We start from the raw sequence: 24765 nt of genomic DNA, 5'->3' as shown, positions 1-24765 counted from the left end.
GTAGAACCTCTGAGCCCTGGTCTCACTTTTCCCAGTACTACAGCTTCCTGCTCACTGGCTGTGCAGCAATAACAAAGAGGAAACTTGCTAGCTAAACAGTCACTGATCCTGAGTGGCCAATTGGTGTGTGAGGAAAGCCCTCGGGCGCCACTGGCAGCTGTGGCAGGCTGGATTGACTTGCGGAGTAGAAGGAGATTTTTGTGGGTGACAGGATGGAAGTTACCCGGAGTGAATGGATTCTCTGTTACGGGCTGTTTGTTTTTACTGAGTAAGGTTTCAGAGCAGAGGTACTGATATGGAGCACCCAGCACCAGGTCAAGCTAGTACAAAGCTGTGGGGGGAATGTATTACAGTGGCACGGATCATGCCGCTATAACATTTCATGCTTCACCTCATTACCGATGAAGCCACTCCGACAAGATGTATGATCATCTTGTCTGCTGGAGTGGGGGAGGGAAAACTCCCCCCTCTGACGATCCCCACTGGAGCGCACAGCGCTTCAGCTTAGTGCTGATGCGCTGTGTCTCCCTGCCTGGCTCCAGTGTGCATGTGCGGGATCTCGCTATCCTCCGAGACAGGGCTAGGGTGTTCGGCGACCCCCTGCTAACTATAAATTTTCGCCCTCCCGTACTTTACAAAGGGACAGCGCACACAATGCTTATACACACAATGCTCCCTGTAATAGTGGGACTTACACACGTAACGCCCCCTGCAGTAGTGATGATTACACACGTAACGCCCCCCTGTACAAGTGACGCTTATACAAGACGCAGTGATGCTTACACACGTAACATCCCCTGAAGCAGTGACGCTTACACACATTATGCCCCCTGCAGCAGTGACGCTTACACACGTAAAGCACCCTGTAGCTGTAACGCTTACACACGTAACGCCCCCCGTACCAGTGACGCTTATACAAGACGCAGTGACGCTTACACGCCTAACGCCCCCTGCAGCAGTGACGCTTACATACGTAACGCACCCTGTAGCATTGATGCTTACACATGTAATGCACCCTGTAGCAGTGACGCTTACATACGTAACGCACCCTGTAGCATTGATGCTTACACATGTAACGCACCCTGTAGCAGTGACGCTTGCACATGTAACGCCCCCTGTACTAGTGATGCTTACACACATAATGCCCCCTGTACCAGTGACGCTTACACACGCAACGACCCCTGTACCAGTGATGCTTACACACGTAACGCCCCCTGCAGCAGTGATGCTGACAGACGTAACGCACCCTGTAGCATTGACGCTTGCACATGTAACGCCCCCAGTACCAGTGACGCTTGCACATGTAACGCCCCCTGTACCAGTGATGCTTACACACGCAATGACCCCTGTACCAGTGACGCTTACACACAACGCCCCCTGCAGCAGTGACGCTTACACACGTAACGCACCCTGTAGCGTTGACGCTTACACATGTAACGCACCCTGTAGCAGTGACACTTGCACATGTAACGCCCCCTGTACCAGTGACGCTTGGTCACGTAATGCCCCATGTACCAGTGATGCTTACACACGAACGCCCCCTGTACCAGTGACGCTTGCACACGTAACGCCCCCTGTACCAGTACCGCTTATACAAGACGCAACGCCGCAAGAAGCAGTAACGCTTACACACATTATGCTGCACAGTCACACATACACCACATACACATATACATACACACACATGTACATACTGCGGGTCATTCCGAGTTGATCGCACGTAGCAACTTTTTGCTGCCCGTGCTATCAACTTGACGCCGCCTATGGGGGAGGGCTTTTTGTAATAGCAAGGCTGCGAACGCTTGTGCAGCCCTGCTATGCAAAAAAGTTTTGTGTAGAACTAGACCAGGGTAATAGTTACCCTGTGCAATTGATCCAGCGATGCAGGTCCCGGAAATTGATGTCAGACATCCACCCTCCAAACGCCTGGACACGCCTGCGTTCGCCGAACCACTCCCAGAAAACGGTCAGTTGACACCCTGGAACGCCTTCCTCCTGTCAATCTTCTTGAGGTCGCCGCTGCAACAGCTTTCTTCGTTCGCGGCGTAGCTGCATGGCGACGACGCATCTGCGCAATGCAGCCGCCGCACATGCGCAGTTCTGACCCGATCGCACGGCTGCGAAGAAGTGCAGCGTGCGATCGGAATGACCCCCACTGTACATACATACAGTCACACAAACACACACACTCTTTCCAGCCACTTACATGAAGAAGTCTGGAAATTCATCCTCCTGTGATGCAGGCTGCACCTGGTCCCGTGTAGCTCCGCCCCTTATTCCCACGAAGTTCCGCACCCTTTTAGATCCGCCCAGCACACTGTGACTGGCTGCACTGTGAATATGTGACAGGGGTGGAGGGGAGGGGGACAGGAGTTTTCATGATGCCGGCGCCGCTGCCTGTCATAGAGTTTGACAGGCGCAGCAGCCAGGGCCGGCGCTACCATTAGGCAGCTTTAGGCAGCTGCCTATGGGCGCTGGCCACTAGGGGGCGGCGCAGCTCGGCAGCACACTGCGGATGAATGATTTATTTATTATTCTTTTAGCTGTGCTGTCTGTTCCTCCTCTTCCTTAATCAACAAGTAGCAGGGATGCCGCGGCCGCCCAACAGTCAGCCGGCACTGACAGCATGAGTGGCAGTGTGCTTGTTGGTGATAAGCCGGCTCTCGCTATGTATAGTACTTGCTATGTATATAGCACAACAATCCACTCCGTGTTGCCCCCCTGCCGCCCGCGATAACACCTGACATATTCCAGGCCGCACCACAACAGCACCCTTGTGTAGTCAGCCTTCCGCGATCTCAATCCGCATTTTATCGCCGCTGCCGCCGCCCCGCCCCCCCCCCCCCCCCCCCAGCCGCAGGTCTGATCCGCCGTACACTCAGTGCTTACGGCTCCCGCTGGCCTTGTGATGGGCTGCTACTGCCGAGCAACAGACCATCCTGTCCAATAGTAACTTAAGCTGCCTCCAGCCGCGGCTTTTTGATTGGCTGGGGCGCAAGATGCAGGGAGGAGGTGGGATCCCTGTTATTGCCTTGAGGTTGTGTATTCAGAGGAGAGTGATCTAGAAAGTAAAGTTTAGGATCTCTCCTGTTGTGTGCCTGTCTCATCACAGCCTGTGTTTGCCATCAGCAAAAGTAAGTAAGACAGGCTGTAATATTATAATTTTTTTCTGTAACCAATTAAATTTAGAGTTTATGCTCTGGGTTTTTATATAGTCATATAATGCATGTATATATGCATATGTGTATTTATAAAATATATATACAAATTTGCAAAGGTAATGGTGGCATTCGCAGATCTTGCAGCGTAAAACTTTAATTACAGCAGTCAGGCGACTTCAAGACTAGCTTGAAGTCGCCTGATTGCTGTAATAAAAGTTTTACGCTGCAAGACCCGCGAGCCAGCAGCCGGCATCAGCAGGGGAACTCAGCACAGGGATGCAGAGCGGGTAGAGCGCCTCTCCCCCCTGGCGCCTACCTGCACTGCATCCCTTTGCTGAGCGGTATGCGCCGGGCCTGCTCCGAGATCTCCCGTGCGCATCCCGGAGCCAGCTCCCGCCACAGCCAAGGCTAAAGCTGCCACTGCTGTGGTGTATGGGCACCGACACCTGCAGCTGTCGAAATCGATAGCTGCAGGTGTCGGAATGGTCAGCACTGCTGACCGTTCTTACATTGCCCCCGCACATCGGCGTGCTATCTTTAATATAGCAGCGCTGATAATGACAAGGGCACATAGCATTCAGCACTAACCGTCACAGTACAGATTTAGACGCACACATGAAGATGTGTATTAGAAATGTGTTGAGCATTCCTGGATATTTAAGGCATACTGGCTAATCAGATGCAGATACGTAGTATGGGCATGTTATGTATGTATTGGTGTTATAAAATAGGAGTGGAGGCCCTAGGTACTGCAACCCACCCACAGCCAAGATGCCTCCAGCACATGTCACAACACGACAGACCAGCCACTCCCACCAGCTGTCATCAGATGCCACCCAGCATCTCCATGGAGTGATCGACACACTCCCAGATTGATGAACATGGGGGTCTGCATGAGGCCACACCCTTTCCCCATGAGGCTACACCATGCCATATATCTTTATTGGTAAGGGGGGAGGGGGGGAGGGAGTTCAGGGGTGGCAATGATGCTCTGTCTGGCATAGAGCACTAAAACAGCTCTGGGGAAAAAAGGCCCATGGACATCGGTAAACAGGTCTCCTCCAGTGTTAAATCACCACTGCCTGTATTCTATTTATGATTTATTGAATTTATCCAGGGTAATTTTTGGCTTTAATACTGTAACAAAGCACAGCGATGAACTGACCTGCTGACCTTTGGTCAAAAGTTTAGTTATTTATGTGACATCTGTGTGTACAAAAGTGGATGGGGGAGGGGTCCAGGGGTGCCGCGGGTAGGGGAGCGGCTGTTGCGGGGGTGCTGCGGGTGGAGGGTTAAACAGCGTTGGTATGTGTGCCCGCTTTACCACCTATTTCATGCTCAAATGCTTGTTGGTCAAGGCAAGTTGTAAGTGGGTGATATGTAAGTGACCACCCTGTGTGGGTTTCAGGTCTCAAATCTGTTGACCAACGCTGTTTAACCCTTGCAGAACTACAGCTTCTTATTCAAAATTACAAAATCTGGTGCATGTGCCAGCTTTAACACCATCATTTTCATGCCCAAATGCTTGTTGTTTAAGGCAAAATGTAATGTAAATTGGTGTAAGGGACACTATTTCTTATTTATACAATGTTAAGTTGGTAATCTATCCTTATAAGTGACTTAATACAAAATTTTCTGAATAAGAAGCTGGAGCGGAATAAGAAGTGAATAAGAAGCTGGAGCCGAATAAGAAGCTAACTTCTGCCTTGTCTAGTTATGACACTAGCCAGAACACAATGAAGGCGTCAGTACTGTATAGCCAACCTGTGGTTAATCCAGCCTCTAGCTACTATCAACATGACAAATATGTTGCAATACTAGTCAGCAAGTAAAGAAAGTGACTGAACTTTGTATGGGCAGAAGAACGTGCTGCTGTGTGAGCTCAAGAGTGTTCTCACTCACTACACGCGCAGCGGACACTGCCGGGCTCCAGGCACTTTATGCCGGGTCACATAGAGTGCAGGAGCCGGAATACAGGAAACCGAAATTACAGGCATGGGTCTCACGGAGCCTGCTGGGCCTGTGCTGCTCTCTCTCACTGCGATTCCTGTCTCCTATGTGGCGAATACCTTGTCTGCCGTGTCTGAGTGAGTAACCTACAGCTACATACTGTACACCAGGGGTGTCCAACCTTTCACCTTCCCTGGGCCACATTAGAAGATGAAAATTTGGTTTGGGCCGCACATAAAATAAAATAACAGTAACGATACCTGATCATCCAAAAAAAACATATAAAACATAGTTAACATATTAAACTTACTTGGAAATGAAGTTAGTGAGATGTTTGACATTGTTTCTCAGCCACCGGAACCGAATCCAAAACCAAAACACAAAACCCGAAAAATTTCCGGTGCACATCACTACTTAATATACAGTGATGTTTGAGGCTTTTAAAATACAATTCTGTAGGTGGCAGGCCTTACGGGACAGGTTGTGCAGGAAGATGCGCAGTTAAAGGCTGAAAACAAATAAAATCACATTATTTATAGGACAAACCACAGAGAAACAACAGGAGAGGCTGCAGTAGGGGATTGGAAAGGGCAAAAGAGGACACACATTTATATTCCAGTCGGGACTGCTATTTTGTTTGTTTTTTTTCCTCTCTCCCTTCAACGTATACTGTTTCACTAGGGGAGACCACTGCTATTTTCTCAATGAATGTAACAAGTTTACTTAATAGAAATGAAACCAGCTGAGTCTTTTGTTCATTAACATAAGAAAAACTCTTAAACATTCAATAAAGATTTGTCCTGATTTGTGCTTATTGTAAAGAGAAAAAAACTACATTTGAAATGTAAGCCCCTCCTGCCCCTCCTGCCCGGACTCCCTTACAGAGAATTGTGCCTTGCAGCTGATGGCCTGAATGCTTTTATTTCAGAAGGGGGAAGTCCTCTCGTAGAGCCTGAAGTGTTGCCCAGTCTTGTATGGAGTGAAAGGAAGGGGGTTTGGCAAGGACACCATGTACCGGTAGCAGCCCACAGCACGCACCTACTTTTTTTAGCCAGGATTTGCTAGTTTAGCCGCGGCCGCCGGCGCCAGAGACTCCCGCCTCCAGCTCCGTGCTCTCTCTAGCCGGGTGCACGCGTGTGATGTCACATGCACGTGCGACGTCATGACGTCACACGCGCTATGTGCCTGCGCCCGCATCCCGGAAGCACAGAGAGCCGCGTCTAGTGCTGCTGGCTCTCCAAACTTGAAACTTTAGAAAACTTTAGAACAGAATTTCTTAAAAAATAAAAAATTGCACTGGGCCGCATTACTAGCCGACCTGGGCCGCATGCGGCCCGCGGGCCGCGGGTTGGACAAGCCTGCTGTACACATACATGTGCCTGTGTACCACCTGGCCCCCGCACAGGATCTCTTGCAACATTTTAAAATATCTAATTTGCCATGGAAAACATGTATGAATATGTTACATTTATATAATCATATATGCATTTTACATGTGGACCTTATAATTATTTAATTATTATAATACATTAACATACCTCCCAACATGACCCTCTCCAGGAGGGACAGAATGCTCTGTTCCTGGACTTTCTTATCAATTAACTAGCTCACCACAGGTGATGGCAATCAGACATTACCAGGAAAGTCCAGGAACAGAGCATGTTCTCCCTCATGGAGAGGGTCAGGTAGGCAAGTATGAGCAACATACCTCCCAACATGACCCTCTCCAGGAGGGACAGAATGCTTTGCTCCTGGACTTCCCTCTTAATTTATGCTTGCCTGCACCTGCGGTGAAACACCTTTCTTATCCATTATACTGTTCAAAACAGGTGCCGGCAATCACTAAACCGCAGGTTAGAAGAGGGGTAAACGCCATTTTTTCAGTGGGTTATGGATTTATGATATTTAAAACTTTTTTATTTAGTTGTTTCTATCTTTCACACACTACTGAGCTTAAGGGGAAGCATTGGAGAGAGGTAAAGTACCAGCTAACCAGCTCCTGTCGTTTTTCAAACTCAGCCTGTAACATGGCAGTTAAGAGATGATTGGTTGGTACTTTATCCAGCTCCACTTTATCTCTTTCCAAAGCTGAGTACACAACAACTGATATATTGTGAGCCCGTTGACAGGTGTGTTCCCCCGATATGCCTCTGAACCACGTCTTTCACAGACATATCACATTGTACACTTACTGCGTGGGTCTGACGTCACAGCTGGACGGGCAAGTTCAAATGCCCACCCAGCTGGGGATTCTGACCGACACATCTATGGGGCTATTCAAATGTTGGAGAGATTGTTAAACTGCATGGGCGCCTATCGAGACTATTTAAATGATGCTCCGATCAGACACCCTTTAACCGCAGCCGTCACATTCCAGCTTGCACCTCCAGAGGCTGCGAGCTGAAATGTGTGAAAAGTCATCTGTTTGTGCGACCAAACAGAATTTTCTATGTCGTGCCCATTAGTTTAGACAGGTTTTGCCGCTTTAAGTGGCTAAACCCTGTCTAACTGGGCGCGATAATTAAAGGGCGCCCAAAACAATTGAATAGCAACAGTGGGCGCACTTTACTTATCCCTAAAGAACAAACATTTGAATAGCCCCCTTAGTGTCCAGTCGGTAAGTGTGAACACTTACCTTGATCGGCCACTCGGTCAACGTGATGGTGGGTCCGCCAATGTGTCTGTCAGGTGTGTACCCAGCCAAAGTCTTAGTAGACCCCTCAGTTGAATATATTTGTTAAGCTGTTCTGTGGTGCTCATGTTATCTTTTGGGTAAAGCCTGGTAATATGTGAGTTTCTAATGTTAACGGACTTGTTTCCTAGCCAAAGCATATAATATTACAGCTACTGTAAAGAAAAATATAATATATAGTGGCTTGTAAAAATTGGTATTATTAATTAACCAATGTTACTTTTACTTTGAAGGGTTTATAGTATTGAAATCTGTCTCTGATGCAGAGGTCAAATTCCTTCTGCACCATGGCACCCTAACCCAATGTCTGCTGTAAATGAGGCAGTGGGCGAAGATCACATATGGGGCTAGATGCACCATCGCGTGGAAAGTGATAAAATGGAGAGTGAAAAAGCACCAGCCAATCAGGTCCTAATTGCCATGTCACAGGCTGTGTTTGAAAAAATAAGATTTTAAGCCTACCGGTAAATCTTTTTCTCGTAGTCCGTAGAGGATGCTGGGGACTCCGTAAGGACCATGGGGACTCCGTAAGGACCATGGGGAATAGACGGGCTCCACAGGAGACATGGGCACTTTAAGAAAGACTTTGACTCTGGGTGTGCACTGGCTCCTCCCTCTATGCCCCTCCTCCAGACCTCAGTTAGAGAAACTGTGCCCAGAGGAGACGGACAGTACAAGGAAAGGATTTTTGTAATCCAAGGGCAAGATTCATACCAGCCACACCAATCACACCGTATAACTTGTGATATACTACCCAGTTAACAGTATGAACAATAACATAACATCAGTCCAAGACCGATGAAACTATAACATTACCCTTATGTAAGCAATAACTATATACAAGTCTTGCAGAAGTAGTCCGCACTTGGGACGGGCGCCCAGCATCCTCTACGGACTACGAGAAAAAGATTTACCGGTAGGTTTAAAATCTTATTTTCTCTAACGTCCTAGAGGATGCTGGGGACTCCGTAAGGACCATGGGGATTATACCAAAGCTCCCAAACGGGCAGGAGAGTGCGGATGACTCTGCAGCACCGATTGAGCAAACAGGAGGTCCTCTTTAGCCAGGGTATCAAACTTATAGAACTTTGCAAAGGTGTTTGACCCCGACCAAGTAGCAGCCCGGCACAGCTGTAGTGCTGAGACCCCTCGGGCAGCCACCCAAGAAGAGCCCACCTTCCTAGTGGAATGGGCCTTAACCGATTATGGTAACGGCAATCCTGCCGTAGAATGCGCCTGCTGAAACGTGTTACAGATCCAGCGAGCAATAGTCTGCTTTGAAGCAGGGCCGCCAACTTTGTTGGCTGCATACAGGACAAACAGTGCTTCTGTTTTTCTGATCCTAGCCGCTCTGGACACGTAAATTTTCAAAGCCCTGACCACATCCAGGGACTCGGAATCCTCCAAGTCACGTGTAGCCACAGGCACGACAATAGGTTGGTTCATATGAAAGGATGAGACCACCTTAGGTAGGAATTGAGGACGGGTCCGCAATTCCACTCTATCCATATGGAAAACCAGATAGGGGCTTTTATGTGATAAAGCCGCCAATTCCGAAACTCGCCTAGCCGACGCCAAGGCTAACAACATGACCACCTTCCAGGTGAGATATTTCAACTCCACTGTCTTAAGTGGTTCAAGGCAATGTGACTTAAGGAAACTTAACACCACGTTAAGGTCCCAAGGCGCCACCGGAGGTACAAAAGGAGGCTGAATATGCAGTACTCCCTTCACAAAAGTTGTACTTCAGGTAATGAGGCTAATTCCTTTTGAAAGAAATTGGATAAGGCCGAAATCTGAACTTTTAATGGAGCCTAATTTTAGGCCCAAATTCACTCCAGTTTGTAGGAAGTGAAGAAAACGGCCCAGGTGGAATTCTTCCGTAGGAGCATTCCTGGCCTCACACCAAGAAACATATTTTCTCTATATTCGGTGATAATGTTTAGATGTCACGTCCATCCTAGCCTTTATTTGCGTAGGAATGACCTCATCCGGAATACCTTTTTCCGCTAGGATCAGGCGGTCAACCGCCATGCCGTCAAACGCAGCCGCGGTAAGTCTTGGAACAGACAGGGACCTTGTTGTAACAAGTCCTGCCTTAGAGGAAGAGGCCACGGATCTTCTGTGAGCATTTCTTGCAGATCCGGATACCAGGTCCTTCGTGGCCAATCTGGAACAATGAAAATTGCTCTCACTCCTCTTTTTCTTATTATCCTCAACACCTTGGGTATGAGAGGAAGAGGAGGAAACACATATACTGACTGGAACACCCACGGTGTCACTAGGGCGTCTACAGCTACCGCCTGAGGGTCTCTTGACCTGGCGCAATACCTTTGTAGCTTTTTGTTGAGACGGGATGCCATCATGTCTATTTGGGGTAGTCCCCACCGACTTGCAATCTGCGCGAAGACTTCCTGATGAAGTCCCCACTCTCCCGGATGCAGAGCGTGTCTGCTGAGGAAGTCTGCTTCCCAGTTGTCCATTCCCGGAATGAACACTGCTGACAGATCGCTTACATGATTCTCCGCCCAGCAAAGAACTCTGGTGGCTTCCGCCATTGCCACTCTGCTCCTTGTGCCGCCTTGGCGGTTTACATGAGCTACTGCGGTGATGTTGTCTGACTGGATCAGAACTGGTCGATTGCGAAGTAAGATCTCCGATTGACGTAGGGCGTTGTATATAGCCCTTAATTCCAGGATGTTGATGTGAAGACAAGTCTCTTGACTTGACCAAAGTCCTTGGAAATTTCTTCCCTGCGCGACCGCTCCCCAACCTCGGAGGCTCGCGTCCGTGGTCACCAGGATCCAGTCCTGAATGCCGAACCTGCGGCCCTCTAGAAGGTGTGCACTGTTTAGCCACCACAGGAGAGATACTCTGGCCCTGGGGGACAGGGCGATCCGCTGACGCAATTGCAGATACGACCCGGACCATTTGTCCAATAGGTCCCATTGGAAGGCCCTTGCATGGAATCTGCCGTATGGAATGGCTTCGTATGTTGCCACCATCTTTCCCAGAACTTGAGTGCAATGATGTACTGACACTTGTTTTGGTTTCAACAAGTTCATGACTAGAGTCATGAGTTCCTGCGCTTTTCCCTTCAGAAGAAAAACCCTTTTCTGGTCTGTGTCCAGATTCATGCCCAAGAAGGGCAGACGAGTTGTAGGATTCAGCTGCGACTTTGGAATATTGAGAATCCCGCCGTGTCGCTGTAATACATTCAGTGAAAGTGATACGCTGCTCAGCAACTTCTCCCGTGATCTCACTTTTATGAGGAGATCGTCCAAGTACGGGATAATTGTGACACCCTGCTTGCGCCGGAGCACCATCATTTCCGCCATTACCTTGGTGAAAATTCTCAGGGCCGTGGAAAGCCCAAACGGCAACGTCTGAAATTGGTAATGACAATCCTGTACCGCAAATCTCAGGTACGCCTGATGAGGAGGATATATGGGGACATGTAGGTATGCATCCTTTATGTCCAGAGATACCAAAAAATCTCCCCTTCTAGGCTGGCGATGACCGCCCTGAGTGATTCCATCTTGAACTTGAACTGTTTTAAGTAAAGGTTCAGGGGTTTTAAATATAAAATGGGTCTGACCGAACCGTCCGGTTTCGGAACCACAAACAGAGTTGAGTAGTACCCCTGCCTTCTTTGAAACAGGGGAACCTCTACCACCACTTGTTGCCGACACAATTTGTGAATCGCATGTAACACTATCTCCCTTTCCAGGGGTTGTTTCGGTAGTGCCGATTTGAAAAAAACCGGCGAGGAGGCACTTCTTCGAATTCCAGCTTGTAACCCTGGGAAACAATTGCTATTGCCCATGTATCCACCTGTGAGTGGACCCAGACGTGGCTGAACAGTCGAAGACGTGCCCCCACAGGAGCAGACTCCCTCAGGGGAGCCCCAGCGTCATGCGGTGGACTTAGCAGAGGCCGGGGAGGACTTCTGTTCCTGGGAACTAGCTGTGTTGTGCAGCTTTTTCCCTCTGCCCTTACCTCTGGCAAGAAAGGACGAACCACGTGCTCTCTTGTTTTTATTGGAACGAAAGGACTGCATTTGATAATGAGGCGCTTTCTTAGATTGTGAGGGAATATATGGCAAAATTTTTTATTTACCTGCCGTAGCCGCGGAGACGAGATCCGAGAGGCCCTCTCCGAACAATTCCTCACCCTTGTTTGACTCTAGAACCCAGTAGACTAACGTCTCTTTGGGCATGTCTTATATGTATATATATATATATATATATATATAAGACAACATCTTTTACATATAAATATATATATATATATATATATATATATATATATATAGGGACAATAACATGGTATCCTTATCTAGGGTTTCAATCTCCGCTGATAAGATATCTGTCTACGCTGCTACAGCGCTATAAACCCATGCCGACACAATCGCCGGTCTGAGTAGTGTACCAGAATGTGTGTAAATGGACTTCAAAGTACTTTTACTGCATGCTATCTGCAGGATCCCTGAGGATAGCTGTAAAGTCAGCGCTACCTTTTTGGGTAAACGTGTCGATGCCTTGTACACCCTAGGGGAAGATTTCCATCTTATCCTTGCCCCATTAGGGAAAGGATACTCCCTGAGGATTCTTTTTGGGAAGCTGCAGCTTCTTGTCTGGAGATTCCCGCTCTTTTTCTTCATGAGAGGAGGGAAATTTACCTCAGCCTTCTTCCCCTTAAACATGTGTACCCTCGTGTCAGGGACAGATGAGTCATCAGTGATAAGCAAAACATCTTTTATTACAATAATCATATATTGAATACTTTTCTGCCAGTTTTGGCTATACTTTGCATTATCATAGTCGACACTGGAGTCAGACTCCGTGTCGATATCTGTGTCTATTATTTTGGATAGTAAGCGTTGTGAGACTCTGAAAGTCTCTGTGACATAGGGACAGACATGGGTAGATTCCCTGTCTGTTCTCTAATCTTTTGTGTAATAAATTCATCTTAGCACTTAATTTCACATATCCAATCAGGCGTCGGCGTTGTCGACGGAGACACCACACACACACACATTTGCTCCATCTCCTCCATAGGAGAGTCTTTTACCTCAGACATGTCGACACACACGTACCGACACACCACACACTCAGGGAATGCTCTTCTTAAGACCGTTCCCCCACAAGGCCCTTTGGAGAGACAGAGAGAGAGTATGCCAGCATACACCCCAGCGCAATATGACCCAGGAAAAACACAGCAATTTAATGTTTACCTCGTAGCGCTGTTATTATTATCTGCGCCGAATTATGTGCCCCCCCCCTTCTTTAAAACCCTCTCTTCTACCGTGGTATAAGCAGGGGAGAGTCCGGGGAGCTTCCTCTCAGCGGTGCTGTGGGGAAAAACATGGCGCTGGTGAGTGCTGAGGGAGAAGCCCCGCGGCGGCGGGCTTCAGTCCCGCTAAAAGTGTAAAATTGGCGGGGGCTCCTGCATATATACAGTGTCCAGCTGCATATATGCTCTCTTTTGCCAAATAAGAGGTTTATATTGCTGCCCAGGGCGCCCCCCCCCTGCGCCCTGCACCCTTACAGTGACCGGAGTATGTAAGGTGTATGGGAGCAATGGCGCACAGCTGCCGTGCTGTGCGTTACCTCAGTGAAGCTCACGAAGTCTTCTGCCGCCTTTTGAAGCCTTCTTTCTTCTCATACTCACCTGGCTTCTTTCTTCTGGCTCTGTGAGGAGGACGGCGGCGCGGCTCTGTGTTCTGACTCCCTCTGGAGCTAATGGTGTCCAGTAGCCTTAAGGTGTGTACACACGGTGAGATTTTTTCTTCCGATTCTGACTATATAGTCAGAATCGGAAGAAAAGATAGTGCAGATCGCAAGGTGACAGTCACCTTGCGATCCCGATCCGATGCCGATGCGCGGCCCCGCGCGGTCGGCATCGGCAGAAAAAATAGACTGTGCAGGCAAGTCAATCTTGACTATCTCTATAGAAGAGATAGTCAAGATTGACACTTAGCCAAAATCGCACAGTACCAGGATCGCAAGCACACTCATTATGTGCTTGCGATACTGGCTAAGTGCCGACCCGGCCCCCCGTCGCACAGTGAGAATCGGTTAAGTCCGAATCTCACCGTGTGTACACACCCTAAGAAACAAGACCTTGAAACTCAGAGAAGTAGGGTTGTTTCTCTCTCCTCAGCCCCTCGATGCAGGGAGTCTTTGCCAGCAGTGCTCCCTGAAAATTAAAAAACCTAACAAATATACTTTCTTAGCAGGAAACTCAGGAGAGCTCCCTGCAGTGCACCCATCTCCTCTGGGCACAGTCTCAAACTGAGGTCTGGAGGAGGGGCATAGAGGGAGGAGCCAGTGCACACCCAGAGTCAAAGTCTTTCTTAAAGTGCCCATGTCTCCTGCGGAGCCCGTCTATTCCCCATGGTCCTCACGGAGTCCCCATGGTCCTTACGGAGTCCCCAGCATCCTCTAGGACGTTAGAGAAATGGCAGTTAGGAGCTGAATGGCTTGTGCTTTTTCATTCTCCATTTTATCACTTTCCAAGTGATGATGCATCTAGCCCATGATCTTTGCCTCTCTATAGTAGATGTACAGTATGAAATGGTTGAACACACTTTAGTACTTAGTAGAAAGGGACAGACTCTCCTGCCAGCAAATCATTCTTGCTAAGTTGACAGCTGATCGCTAACTGATGCTTATGCAATTGAACTAAAAGATTTTGCTAGCTGGGGGCTTTCCGCCAACTGTGGTGGTATTTATATGTGCCAAATTATATAGTCCTTTATTATGCAGTGATGGAGAAAGTGTGATGTATTTGTCACTTCTGTAGATCAGTACACTCAGTCTGACTCCAGGTTCCAGGTTATTAATCGACAGACCACAAACCTTCAGCAGGTTTTTCCTCAAGAATGATGCTTATCAGCAGAGAAATGCCTGTACTGTTCTTTTACTGTAGACAGGCGCAGCTCTTAGAGAATATTTTGTGTGAGTACTGTAGTGGTTATGCATCCGGGATCAGTACGTAATCCCGCTGGACGGGATCCCGGCGGTCAAAATACCGACGCCGGAATCCCGACCACACAATCCCGACAGGGGTGGCGAGCGTAACGCAGCCCCTTGCGGGCTCGCTTCGCTCGCCACGCTGCGGGCACTATTATATTCTCCCTCTATGGGTGTCGTGGACACCCACGGAGGGAGAATATGTCGGGATTCCGACGTCGGTATTTCGACCGCCGGGATCCCGTCCAGCGGATGTTGACCGCATCCCATGCATCCTACCTTCTGTTGACAAGTGGATCCTCCTGAGAAAACCAGGAAATGTTTAAAACATGGCCTGTGCAGCTTGGGTCTGCCTCAAGCAGTCGCAAGCAACTTGTCCCTGACTCCGCTACATTGTGCCTATACCTGCGGAGGACTAAGAAAATGCAGTGTCTCGTATGACATGCTCTGGCCCAGACATGTCAAACTCGCAGCCTGCGGGCCGGCGGCCTACAATGCATACTTTTGTGGCCCAAGATTACTTTTTTGAAAACAATGGAATGCGGCCTGCCACCGCTGGATGAGTTACTGTTGGCACATCTGCTGTGATTGGAGCTTAGCTCTGATCAGGTAGCATTCACCGTTCTGCACATGCGCGAGAAGATAGTGCTAGAGAGGGGGAACTGTCCACATTGCCTGGCTGCCATTGCAAAGCTTTGTCCCCCCCACCGCATCCCGCCTGCTCAGCACCATTAGCACTGAAGTTGTTGCACTCTGTAGGGGTGTGTGCCCAGCTGTCCTATGTACCCAGCTGCCCTAATGGAATCTGGATAGAAAAACATCTCTCAACAAAAAAGAACAGGAGTTGGAGGCTGAATAGACACAGGAGGCACAGAGGGGTTGCGGCTGGAGGGGACACAAGGAGCAAGAGGGGATACCAGGGGGCATGTAGCTGGACTGGAGGGACAGAGGAGGGCTAGAAGTGACACATTTTACTAGCTCACACTGATATGTATTATACAGGAGAGGGGACCGCACAGTGATATATGAGAGGGAATAACACAGCTCCCAGCTCACACTGATATGTAGTATTCAGGTCCGAGAAGGGCTGATGGTCTGGTTGGCCGGTCCGGTCCCACAGAGAGCCGGGAAGGCGCCGCCTCCGACTCTCTGGTCTGGCCGCTCCTCCGCCTCCACGCCCATCTCCATAGGAATGGAGGCGTATCGCAAGTCCACGCCACCTTGGCTCGCGGCATGCCCCCATGTGCGTGTCGCGCCCCACCGCTCATCGCCATGGAAATGGGGGCGTGCTGTGAGTCTACGCCCCCCCCCTGCCTTGCGGCACCGTTGCGTTAACTGTAAGTGCTTGTGGGCGGAGAGGTTTTGATGCTATGTAAAATGCATATGGAGATGGTGATGGGCATTATAAAAGGCACTAGTTACCAGGCCATCAAAATGATGGAACAACATAACAGTAATGTTAGTGTCGGCGGCTGTGCGCATGAATGGAGCAACACTTGAATTGCTCCGTCAGGCACAATCCAGTGGCCGCGGGCACGCAAAACACATCAATTTCCCCCATAGAGGTAAGGAGCAGCATTAGCCTTTAGCCTTTTATTATATAGGATGTGAGGAGGTTTGAGGGCATTTATATAGCTGGCATTCTGAAAGATTCTAGGGCATTTTTTCATTTTCAAAAAAGCTGGCTATGCCATGCTAAAAAGAATAGAATTTTGAGGAGTGGGATTCCCCTGGTGAATGCAGTGTAGGGCAATGTATCAGATAGCACTACAAACTTTTTTGAATCACGGCGCCCTAGAGTATCAGAATTCTTTTAATCGTAACCCTAGGCCCCCAGGACATCCCTGCAAGTGCCCCAAATCACCCCATACACACTTGCATGATGCAGGGGAAAACGGACAATGTCATGCTGCATTTGGCAGCCTGGCATCATTGGTGAAGTCTTCTGGTTGACCCTGCAGCAGGGCCCACCAAAAGAAATCGCTAAGGAGTGTGCTATCATGGGTACACACTGAAATGATCCGGCCGATATGTCGTTCCAACTTGTCTGGAAACTATATACCGGGTCGAGTGTATACCCAGCTTAAGTAAACTGCTCCATCTGTCTCAGGTTTGATGGGTGCCTTCTCCAGTCTGCTTATTTCAGCTCTTTCCTTAGATGTTCAATAGGATTCAGATCATGGTTCATAGAAGGCCACTGTCGCTCAAAAATTGTTGGATAGTGTGATCAGAAACTGACATACATACGTTAAAATTAGAATTTAGCTTGTATCTCTGTGGAATTGCTATTTTTTTTTTTTTTTTTACAATTCTCGCTATACTTCTGTTTAACCTGGGGTCGATTTTTCTCTAGCGGCTACATCCAGGGAGGTTGGCAACAGTTTCATGGACTTTTAACTTTTTTCTAGCATTTTTCTTTCTAATTTCCTCAGACAGCTTTCTCCTGTGGTTTCTGTGGTTCATGCTCAGTGTGTTGCACACTATGGCCCTCATTCCGAGTTGTTCGCTCGTTATTTTTCAGCGCATCGCAGCGATTTTCTGCAAACTGCGCATGCGCAATGTTCGCACTGCGGCTGCACCAAGTAAATTTGCTGAGAAGTTTGGTATTTTACTCACGGCATTACGAGGTTTTTTCTTCGTTCTGCTGATCGTAGTGTGATTGACAGGAAGTGGGTGTTTCTGGGCGGAAACTGGCCGTTTTATGGGAGTGTGTGAAAAAACACTGCAGTTTCTGGGAAAAACGCGGGAGTGGCTGTGGAAACGGGGGAGTGTCTGGGCGAACGCTGGGTGTGTTTGTGACGTCAAACCAGGAACGACAAGCACTGAACTGATCGCACTGGAAGTCTCGAGCTACTCAGAAACTGCAAAGTAAAATCATTTCGCAATATTGCGAATACATCGTTCGCAATTCAGCTAAGCTAAGATTCACTCCCAGAGGGCGGCGGCTTAGCGTGTGCATTGCTGTGAAAAGCGGCTAGCGAGCGAACAACTCGGAATGAGGGCCTATGATACTAAACAGCAGAGTTACTAGTTTGCTTGCTTTAAATAGGCTCAATGACTGATTAGAAGATTGAAGGCATGTGTCATGCCAATTCAATAAAGCACTATCACTTAAATCTTATTGTTTAATATCTTTTCTAAGGGGTATCAACAGATTCATCCAGGCCATTTTAGAACCTGTTTGGAGCATAAGCAAGAATTTATCTGATTTCACAGTTCCTTTGCTTTTTCCATGTTTGACATACTAAAAGTTGTGCAGGTATACTTGAGATAATAGCTTTTAACTTCATCACTTTTCAGGAGGAATGAAGTATTGTTTCAGTTAGCTGTAAGGGCACTAACAAATTTGTCCATGTCTTAACTATTAGAAGACTAGTGCCAGGCATACACGCTACAATTATCTGGGTGATCTGACCCATATTGGTGGATCGCCCAGATAACTGCAGACTGTATGCAGCTGACTGAACCAAAAATATAAATCAGTCAGACATGCCGGATCGTCCGGCATGTCCATCCGATGCAATGTTTTCTAGATGTCCGGTCGGCCGCATCGGGCAGTGTATGTGCACTACCGCGACCGACCGATGGACATTTTCCCTGATCTTTCACATGGGAAGGAACGGGGGGAAATGTCTCCTCCCTGGGATTGGAGCGCCGATATCATGTGACATACACTGTGAGAGATCTCACAGTGTATGTCCCAGATATCGGCAGGGTCAGATAAAATGCCTGTCAATCTGACAGGCATTTATCTGCCTGTGTATGCCCAGCATAACAAGTATGTTTTGCTGTTAGTTGCAAAATACTATGACCATGTTCTTATGAGTGTGCTTTTAAAAAAATTAAATGACTCGTGTGCCTCCAGAATTTTGTCAATGCCTTCTTTCAGCTTATGATCTCTTTGGAGTGTGATGCAAGGAAAAAGCTTGAAATATTTAACAAGACCAACATTTGTTGTGGCTGCCACAGCTGGAACACGTTGTATTAGCAGGAAGGAGAATCGTATGTTCCGTAGGCTACTCATCATCCCAAGACATTGTGCTCTCAGATAAATATAGAACATTTAGTTGTATCCCATGGCAGTATTATGGAAGTATTTGGTCTTGATAAAAAATGTTTATATTACCATAGACACAGAATCTATGTGTCACGCTCGGCGTAAGTTGGGGTTCCGACATCCGAGTTTTGGCTGAAGGGACAGCTACCTGTGAGGAGAGTAAACGAGGTGGCTGAATGTAATTCCTCCTCATGGGGTGGAACCGTGGAAGCCAAACTAAGTGTTAACGTTGGCCGGAGAGCGTAAAGAAAAGGAGGACTTTGTAGGAATATAACTGTAGTTTTAATGAATAATCAGGCTACACAAATATTGGAGAAATAGAAGAAACTGGAAGAATTAGAGTCTATGGTTAAATGACTTGAAGAGTGAAGCTGAAGAACTCCGGTAAAGAAGAACTGAAGACTGTGTTTTATGGTTAAAAGACGAGGCTGAAGTACTTGGACTTTGAAGAAATGAAGACGTGGTTTGTGATTGAAAGATGAGGCTGAAGAACTTGGATTTTGAAGAAATTAAGACGTCTGCGGAAACCGCCTTTAGCACCTGGAGCTCCTCTATGACCTGGGCCCCGTGAGCGCTTCCACGAGTGGCAACGGACTTAGACAGCAGGACTGCAGCAGCGTTTAGGTAACCGATGGATGAGCGCAACCAGAACCAGGGAACCAGAAGTAACCTGGGAGCACAGAGCTGGAGAACCTTTCACAAGGAGGTAACTTGAAGCACTGGCACTCTCCCTCTGAGCCAGCCCACTTTTGTAAGGGGAGAACACGCAGGATTGGCTGGACACAGATTGGGAACTTCATTGGTAATACTCCAACATGGCTGCCCCCAGCACAGGAGACATACTTAGCTGTTAGCACACCACAGCTTTAGCCAGCTTCTGTCTCTGACACACTATACTGTGTCACCACTAGAGGACCTTACCGCAGCGTTCCCCGCCGCAGCGCCCGGCTCTTCAGACCCTCGGCCCTTGGCAGCCACACATACGTCCAGGAGGACCCGCCGCCGCAGCTGCGCCAACCAGCAGGACGGTAACCCGCGCGAGCACCCGCCGGAGGTAAGGCTCCAGAGCCTGACATACCCCACCTTTTTAGGGTGGGCTCTGAACACCCTTGTGCTTTCATCGGATTCTTGGTATGAAAGGCCCGTACTAATCTTGGAGCGTGGACGTCCTCTTCAGAAACCCAGGACCTTTCCTCCGGTCCATATCCCTTCCAATCAATAAGATATTGGAGATGACCATATCTTTTACGACCTTCAAGGAGCCTATGAACTTCAAATTCTTCTCCTTGAGCAGCTTGCACCTTGGGAGGTCTAGGGAGCGCAGCCCAAAAATGGTTAAGTATGAGAGGCTTCAGTAAGGAGATGTGAAATGCATTTGGGATCTTCAAGTACGAAGGCAACGTCACTTTGTATGCTACTGGATTCAATACTTTTTCAATAGGATATGGTCCAATGAATCTGGGGGCAAATTTCTTGGAAGGGACCTTGAGTCTTAAGTTTCTAGTAGAAATCCAGACTTGAACACCCACTTTGAGACTAGGGACAGGCTTCCGTTTCCGATCTGCAAAAATTTGTATTTATTGGATGTTTTAAGCAGGGCCTCATTCACATCTTAGTGAATTGCTGAAGGGCTAACTCTGCGGCAGGTACTTCGAGAGCTGGAAGAGATTGGAAAGCAGGAACACGTGGATGAAGTCCATAATTCACATAAAGGGGTGCGGAATGGGTAGCGGAATGGTAGAGATTATTTTGAGCAAATTCAGCAAATGGAAGATAGTCCAGCCAATCGTCCTGAGAAGAAGACATGAAGAGTCGTAGGAAAGTCTCTAAGTCTTGGTTCACTCTCTCAGTCTGGCCATCCGTTTGGGGATGGTCTGCAGAGGAGAAATTTAATTCCATTCCAAGAGCTGAACTCAGTGCTCTCCAGAATTTAGCCACAAATTGAGGCCCTCGATCGGAAACTATCTCTTGTGGAAGTCCATGTAACCGGAAGATGTCTGATATGAACAATTTTGATAGTTGTGGAGCGGTTGGAAGACCTGTGAGTGAGACAAAGTGCGCCATTTTGGAAAATCAGTCCACAATGACCCAAATGGTGTTTCGTCCTCTGGAGACAGGTAGGTCAGTTATAAAATCCATGGAGATGTGTGTCCAGGGTTTTTGTGGAACCGATAGTGGATGAAGAAGACCCGATGGTGATCCTCTTGTACTTTTATGTTGGGCTCACTTTGGGCAGGCAGCTGTGAATTCCAAAACATCCGTCTTCAGATGAGGCCACCAATAGGAGCGTTGGATGAACTTAAGAGTCTTGAGGCTACCTGCGTGTCCCATACACGGTGAGGTATGAGCCCACGTGAGCAGTCTTTTTCGGAGTTCTGGTGCAACAAAGGTTTTTCTCGGTGGAGGAAGCAAAGTAGTACGAGTTGCAGCAAAGAAGGCAGGATCTAGGATGAATTGTCTGTCCGGAAATTCTGTGGACTCATCTGAACTCAGTGAACGAGAGAGCGCATCTGCTTTCCCATTAAAAGAGCCTGGACGATAACTGAGCTTGAAAGAAAAACGGGAGAAGAACAGTGCCCACCTGGCTTGTCGTGGGTTTAAACATCGGGCGGTCTGAAGCTATAAAAGATTTTTGTGATCCGTGGTTACTGAGATAGGGTGCTGAGCTCCTTCCAGCAAGTACCTCCACTCTTCAAAAGCAATTTTTATGGCAAGCAATTCTTGTTCTCCAATGGCGTAGTTTTGTTCTGCCGGAGAGAATCTTCAGGAAAAATAAGCACAAGGATGAGCTTTCTGATCCTCGAAGTACTGGGATAAGACGGCCCCCACTCCTACTGAAGAAGCATCCACCTCCACCTGAAAAGGACGATTGAGATCAGGTTGCCGAAGAATAGGAGCAGACATGAAGGACTCTTTTAGAAATGAAAAGGCTTTTAGTGCCTCAGGTGGCCAAGCTGCAGAATTAGACCCTTTTCTTGTTAGTGCTGTAATCGGGGCAGTGATGGAGGAATACTCTTTAATAACCTTCCTATAGAAATTGGCGAAGCCTAAAAAATGCTGGATTCCCTTCAGAGTGGTAGGAAGGGTCCAATCTCTGATTGCTTGGACTTTGGCAGGATCCATCTGTAATGACCTCCCGGAAATGATGTAACCTAAGAAAGGGATGGAGGGAACCTCAAAAGTGCACTTCTCCAGTTTACAAAAGAGTCGATTTTCCCTTAGACGTCTCAAGACTTCTCTGACCTGTTCCCGATTGACTTTCAGATCTTTGGAAAATATTAGAATATCGTCCAGATACATAACCAGGCACTTACAGAGGAGATCTCGGAATAATTCGTTGACATAATTCTGGAAGACTGTTGGAGCATTGCATAAGCCAAAGGGCATCACCAGATATTCGTAATGCCCGTCGCGAGTATTGAACGCAGTCTTCCACTCGTCTCCTGTACAAATGCGTATAAGGTTATAAGCTCCACGCAGGTCCAATTTGGTGAAAATAGTAGCCCCCTTTACTCGGTCAAATAGTTCGGGAATCAGGGCAAGGGGTATCTGTTCTTAACTGTAACTTCGTTGAGGCCCCGGTAGTCGATGCAAGGCCGTAGGCCCCCGTCCTCCTTCTTAACAAATAAAAACTCTGCCCTGGCTGAAGAAGAGGAAGGGCGACGGAACCCTTTGGCCAAATTCTCCTGTATATACTCAGACATCGCTTGGGTTTCCGGGAGAGATAAAGGGTACGTTCGGCCTCTGGGAGGTGTTTTACCAGGCAGTAAATCGATAGGGCAGTCCCAACTTCGGTGGGGAGGCAAGTTATCCGCCCCTTGCTTACTGAAGACGTCCAGAAAGGGCTGATAGGCATCTGGGAGATCAGTGGAGTGTAGGGTAAGGAGTGGCTTGATGGTGGATAAACAGCTTTGAAAACACGACTCCCCCAAGCGAGTACATCCATAGTTTGCCAATCCAAGCGGGGATTGTGCTCCTGTAACCACGGGAATCCTAGGATTATTTTTTGAAAGGCTTTGGGAATTACAAGGAAAGAGATAACTTCAGAATGGAGAATACCAACCTTCATCTACAGAGGAACTGTACGGTGGATGATGATCCCTTCAGGGATATAACTTCCGTCAACTGCAGTGATAGAGATAGCTCGCTCCAAACGAATGCTTGGTATTTCATACTGTCGGACTAAGGCGGAAGTAATGAAACTTTCTGCAGATCCAGAATCCAAAAGTGCTGTAACATGAAGGGGGGTAGAGGGAAGTTCCAGACATACAGCCAACAGTGATTCCTTCCTGGTAAATTGGTTGGGGAATGCTCCCAGCTTAACCTCTCCTGCGTAAGCTAGGAGTTGGAGTTTCCTGGTCGTTGAATACAAGACTTAACGAAGTGGTCGGCCGCTCCACAATACATGCGGAGGTTGCCCTGTCTGCATCTGTGACGTTCCTCATTGGTGAGACGAGAGCGGTTGACCTGCATGGGTTCTTCAGTAGACGGTGAGGATGGTCTAGGAGTGGGACAGGCCCAAGGTTTGGGTCGCTCGAACCTTGTTCTCTCAAGACAGCGCTTCTTGTATCTTAGATCAATCTTGTTACATAAAGAAATAAGCTGATCGAGCTGAACTGGCACATCCTGAGTGACCAGGTCATCTTTAATTTTGTTGGAAAGACCGTTCCAAAAGGCGGCAATGAGAGCCTCTTCATTCCAGCCCACTTCGGAAGACAGACTACGGAATTGGATCACGTACTGGGCGACGGAACGAGTTCTCTGACACAGACGCAGAATCTCCAAAGAGACAGAGGTGGTCCGGCCTGGCTCGTCAAAGATTTTACGAAAAAGTTGCCACGAATTCCGGGCAATTCGAGAGTATGGGATCAGTACTCTCCCATAAGGGTGAAGTCCAATCCAGAGCTGGTCCGGTCAGAAGTGAAATGATGTATGCGATTTTGGTCTGATCAGACGTAAAGTTAGCTGGCTGAAGCTCAAACTGGATCTTGCATTGATTGAGGAACCCTCGGCATTGCTTTGGACTACCGTCAAATTTACTGGGTGGCGGTAGTTGTAAACGGGAAACTGGAATCGACACTAGAGGATTAGGTGCTGGCGGATTGGTAGCTGAAACCGGAGTCCGAGATGTGGAAATGGCTGCGTGAAGAGAATCCAAACGAGTGGACATATTATGCATGAACTGTACAATCAGTGCCTGCATGGCCTCCTGTTTATTTAGACGAGACAGAATATCCACAGAGGCATCGCCCCCCGGTAGCCTGCTCACTTGCCGGATCCATTGGTCCAGTGCTTACTGTCATGCTCGGCGTAAGTTGGGGTTCCGACAACCGAGTTTTGGCTGAAGGGACAGCTACCTGTGAGGAGAGTAAACGAGGTGGCTGAATGTAATTCCTCCTCATGGGGTGGAAGCCAAACTAAGTGTTAACGTTGTCCGGAGGGCGTAAAGAAAAGGTTTAGTAGTTTTAATGAATAATCAGGCTGTACACAAATATTGAAGAAACTGGAAGGATTAGAGTCTATGGTTAAATGACTTGAAGAGTGAAGCTGAAGAACTCCGGTAAAGAAGAACTGAAGACTGGTTTGTGATTGAAAGATGAGGCTGAAGAACTTGGACTTTGAAGAAATGAAGACTGTGGTTTGTGATTGAAAGACGAGGCTGAAGAACTTGGACTTTGAAGAAATAAAGACTGTGGTTTGTGATTGAAAGACGAGGCTGAAGAACTTGGATTTTGAAGAAATTAAGACGTCTGCAGGAACTGCCGTTAGCACCTGGAGCTCCTCTACGACCTGGGACCCCGTAAGCGCTTCCATGAGTGGCAACGGACTTAGACAGCAGGACTGCAGCAGCATTTAGGTAACCGATGGATGAGCGCCAGCAGGACCAGGGAACCAGAAGTAACCTGGGAGCACAGAGCTGGAGAACCT

The 24765-nt window shown here is 48.0% G+C and overlaps 1 protein-coding gene across 1 annotated transcript in view; it reads left to right on the top strand.

Annotated features, from left to right (window-relative positions):
- The first annotated feature begins 4993 nt into the window (after nucleotides 1–4993).
- HAPLN4 (hyaluronan and proteoglycan link protein 4) overlaps nucleotides 4994–24765 on the top strand; it is a 126287-nt gene continuing 106515 nt past the window's right edge. Inside the window, exon 1 of the mRNA XM_063914563.1 lies at nucleotides 4994–5248. Within this exon, the coding sequence (XP_063770633.1) occupies nucleotides 5157–5248 (92 nt within the window). The 5' untranslated portion in view covers nucleotides 4994–5156. The remainder of the gene's footprint in view (nucleotides 5249–24765) is intronic.

This window comes from Pseudophryne corroboree, chromosome 1, assembly GCF_028390025.1.
Source record: "Pseudophryne corroboree isolate aPseCor3 chromosome 1, aPseCor3.hap2, whole genome shotgun sequence".
Taxonomy (NCBI): Eukaryota; Metazoa; Chordata; class Amphibia; order Anura; family Myobatrachidae; genus Pseudophryne; species Pseudophryne corroboree.
The sequence above is the reverse complement of the archived record's forward strand: the minus strand, read 5'-3'. Positions and strand labels throughout refer to the sequence as shown.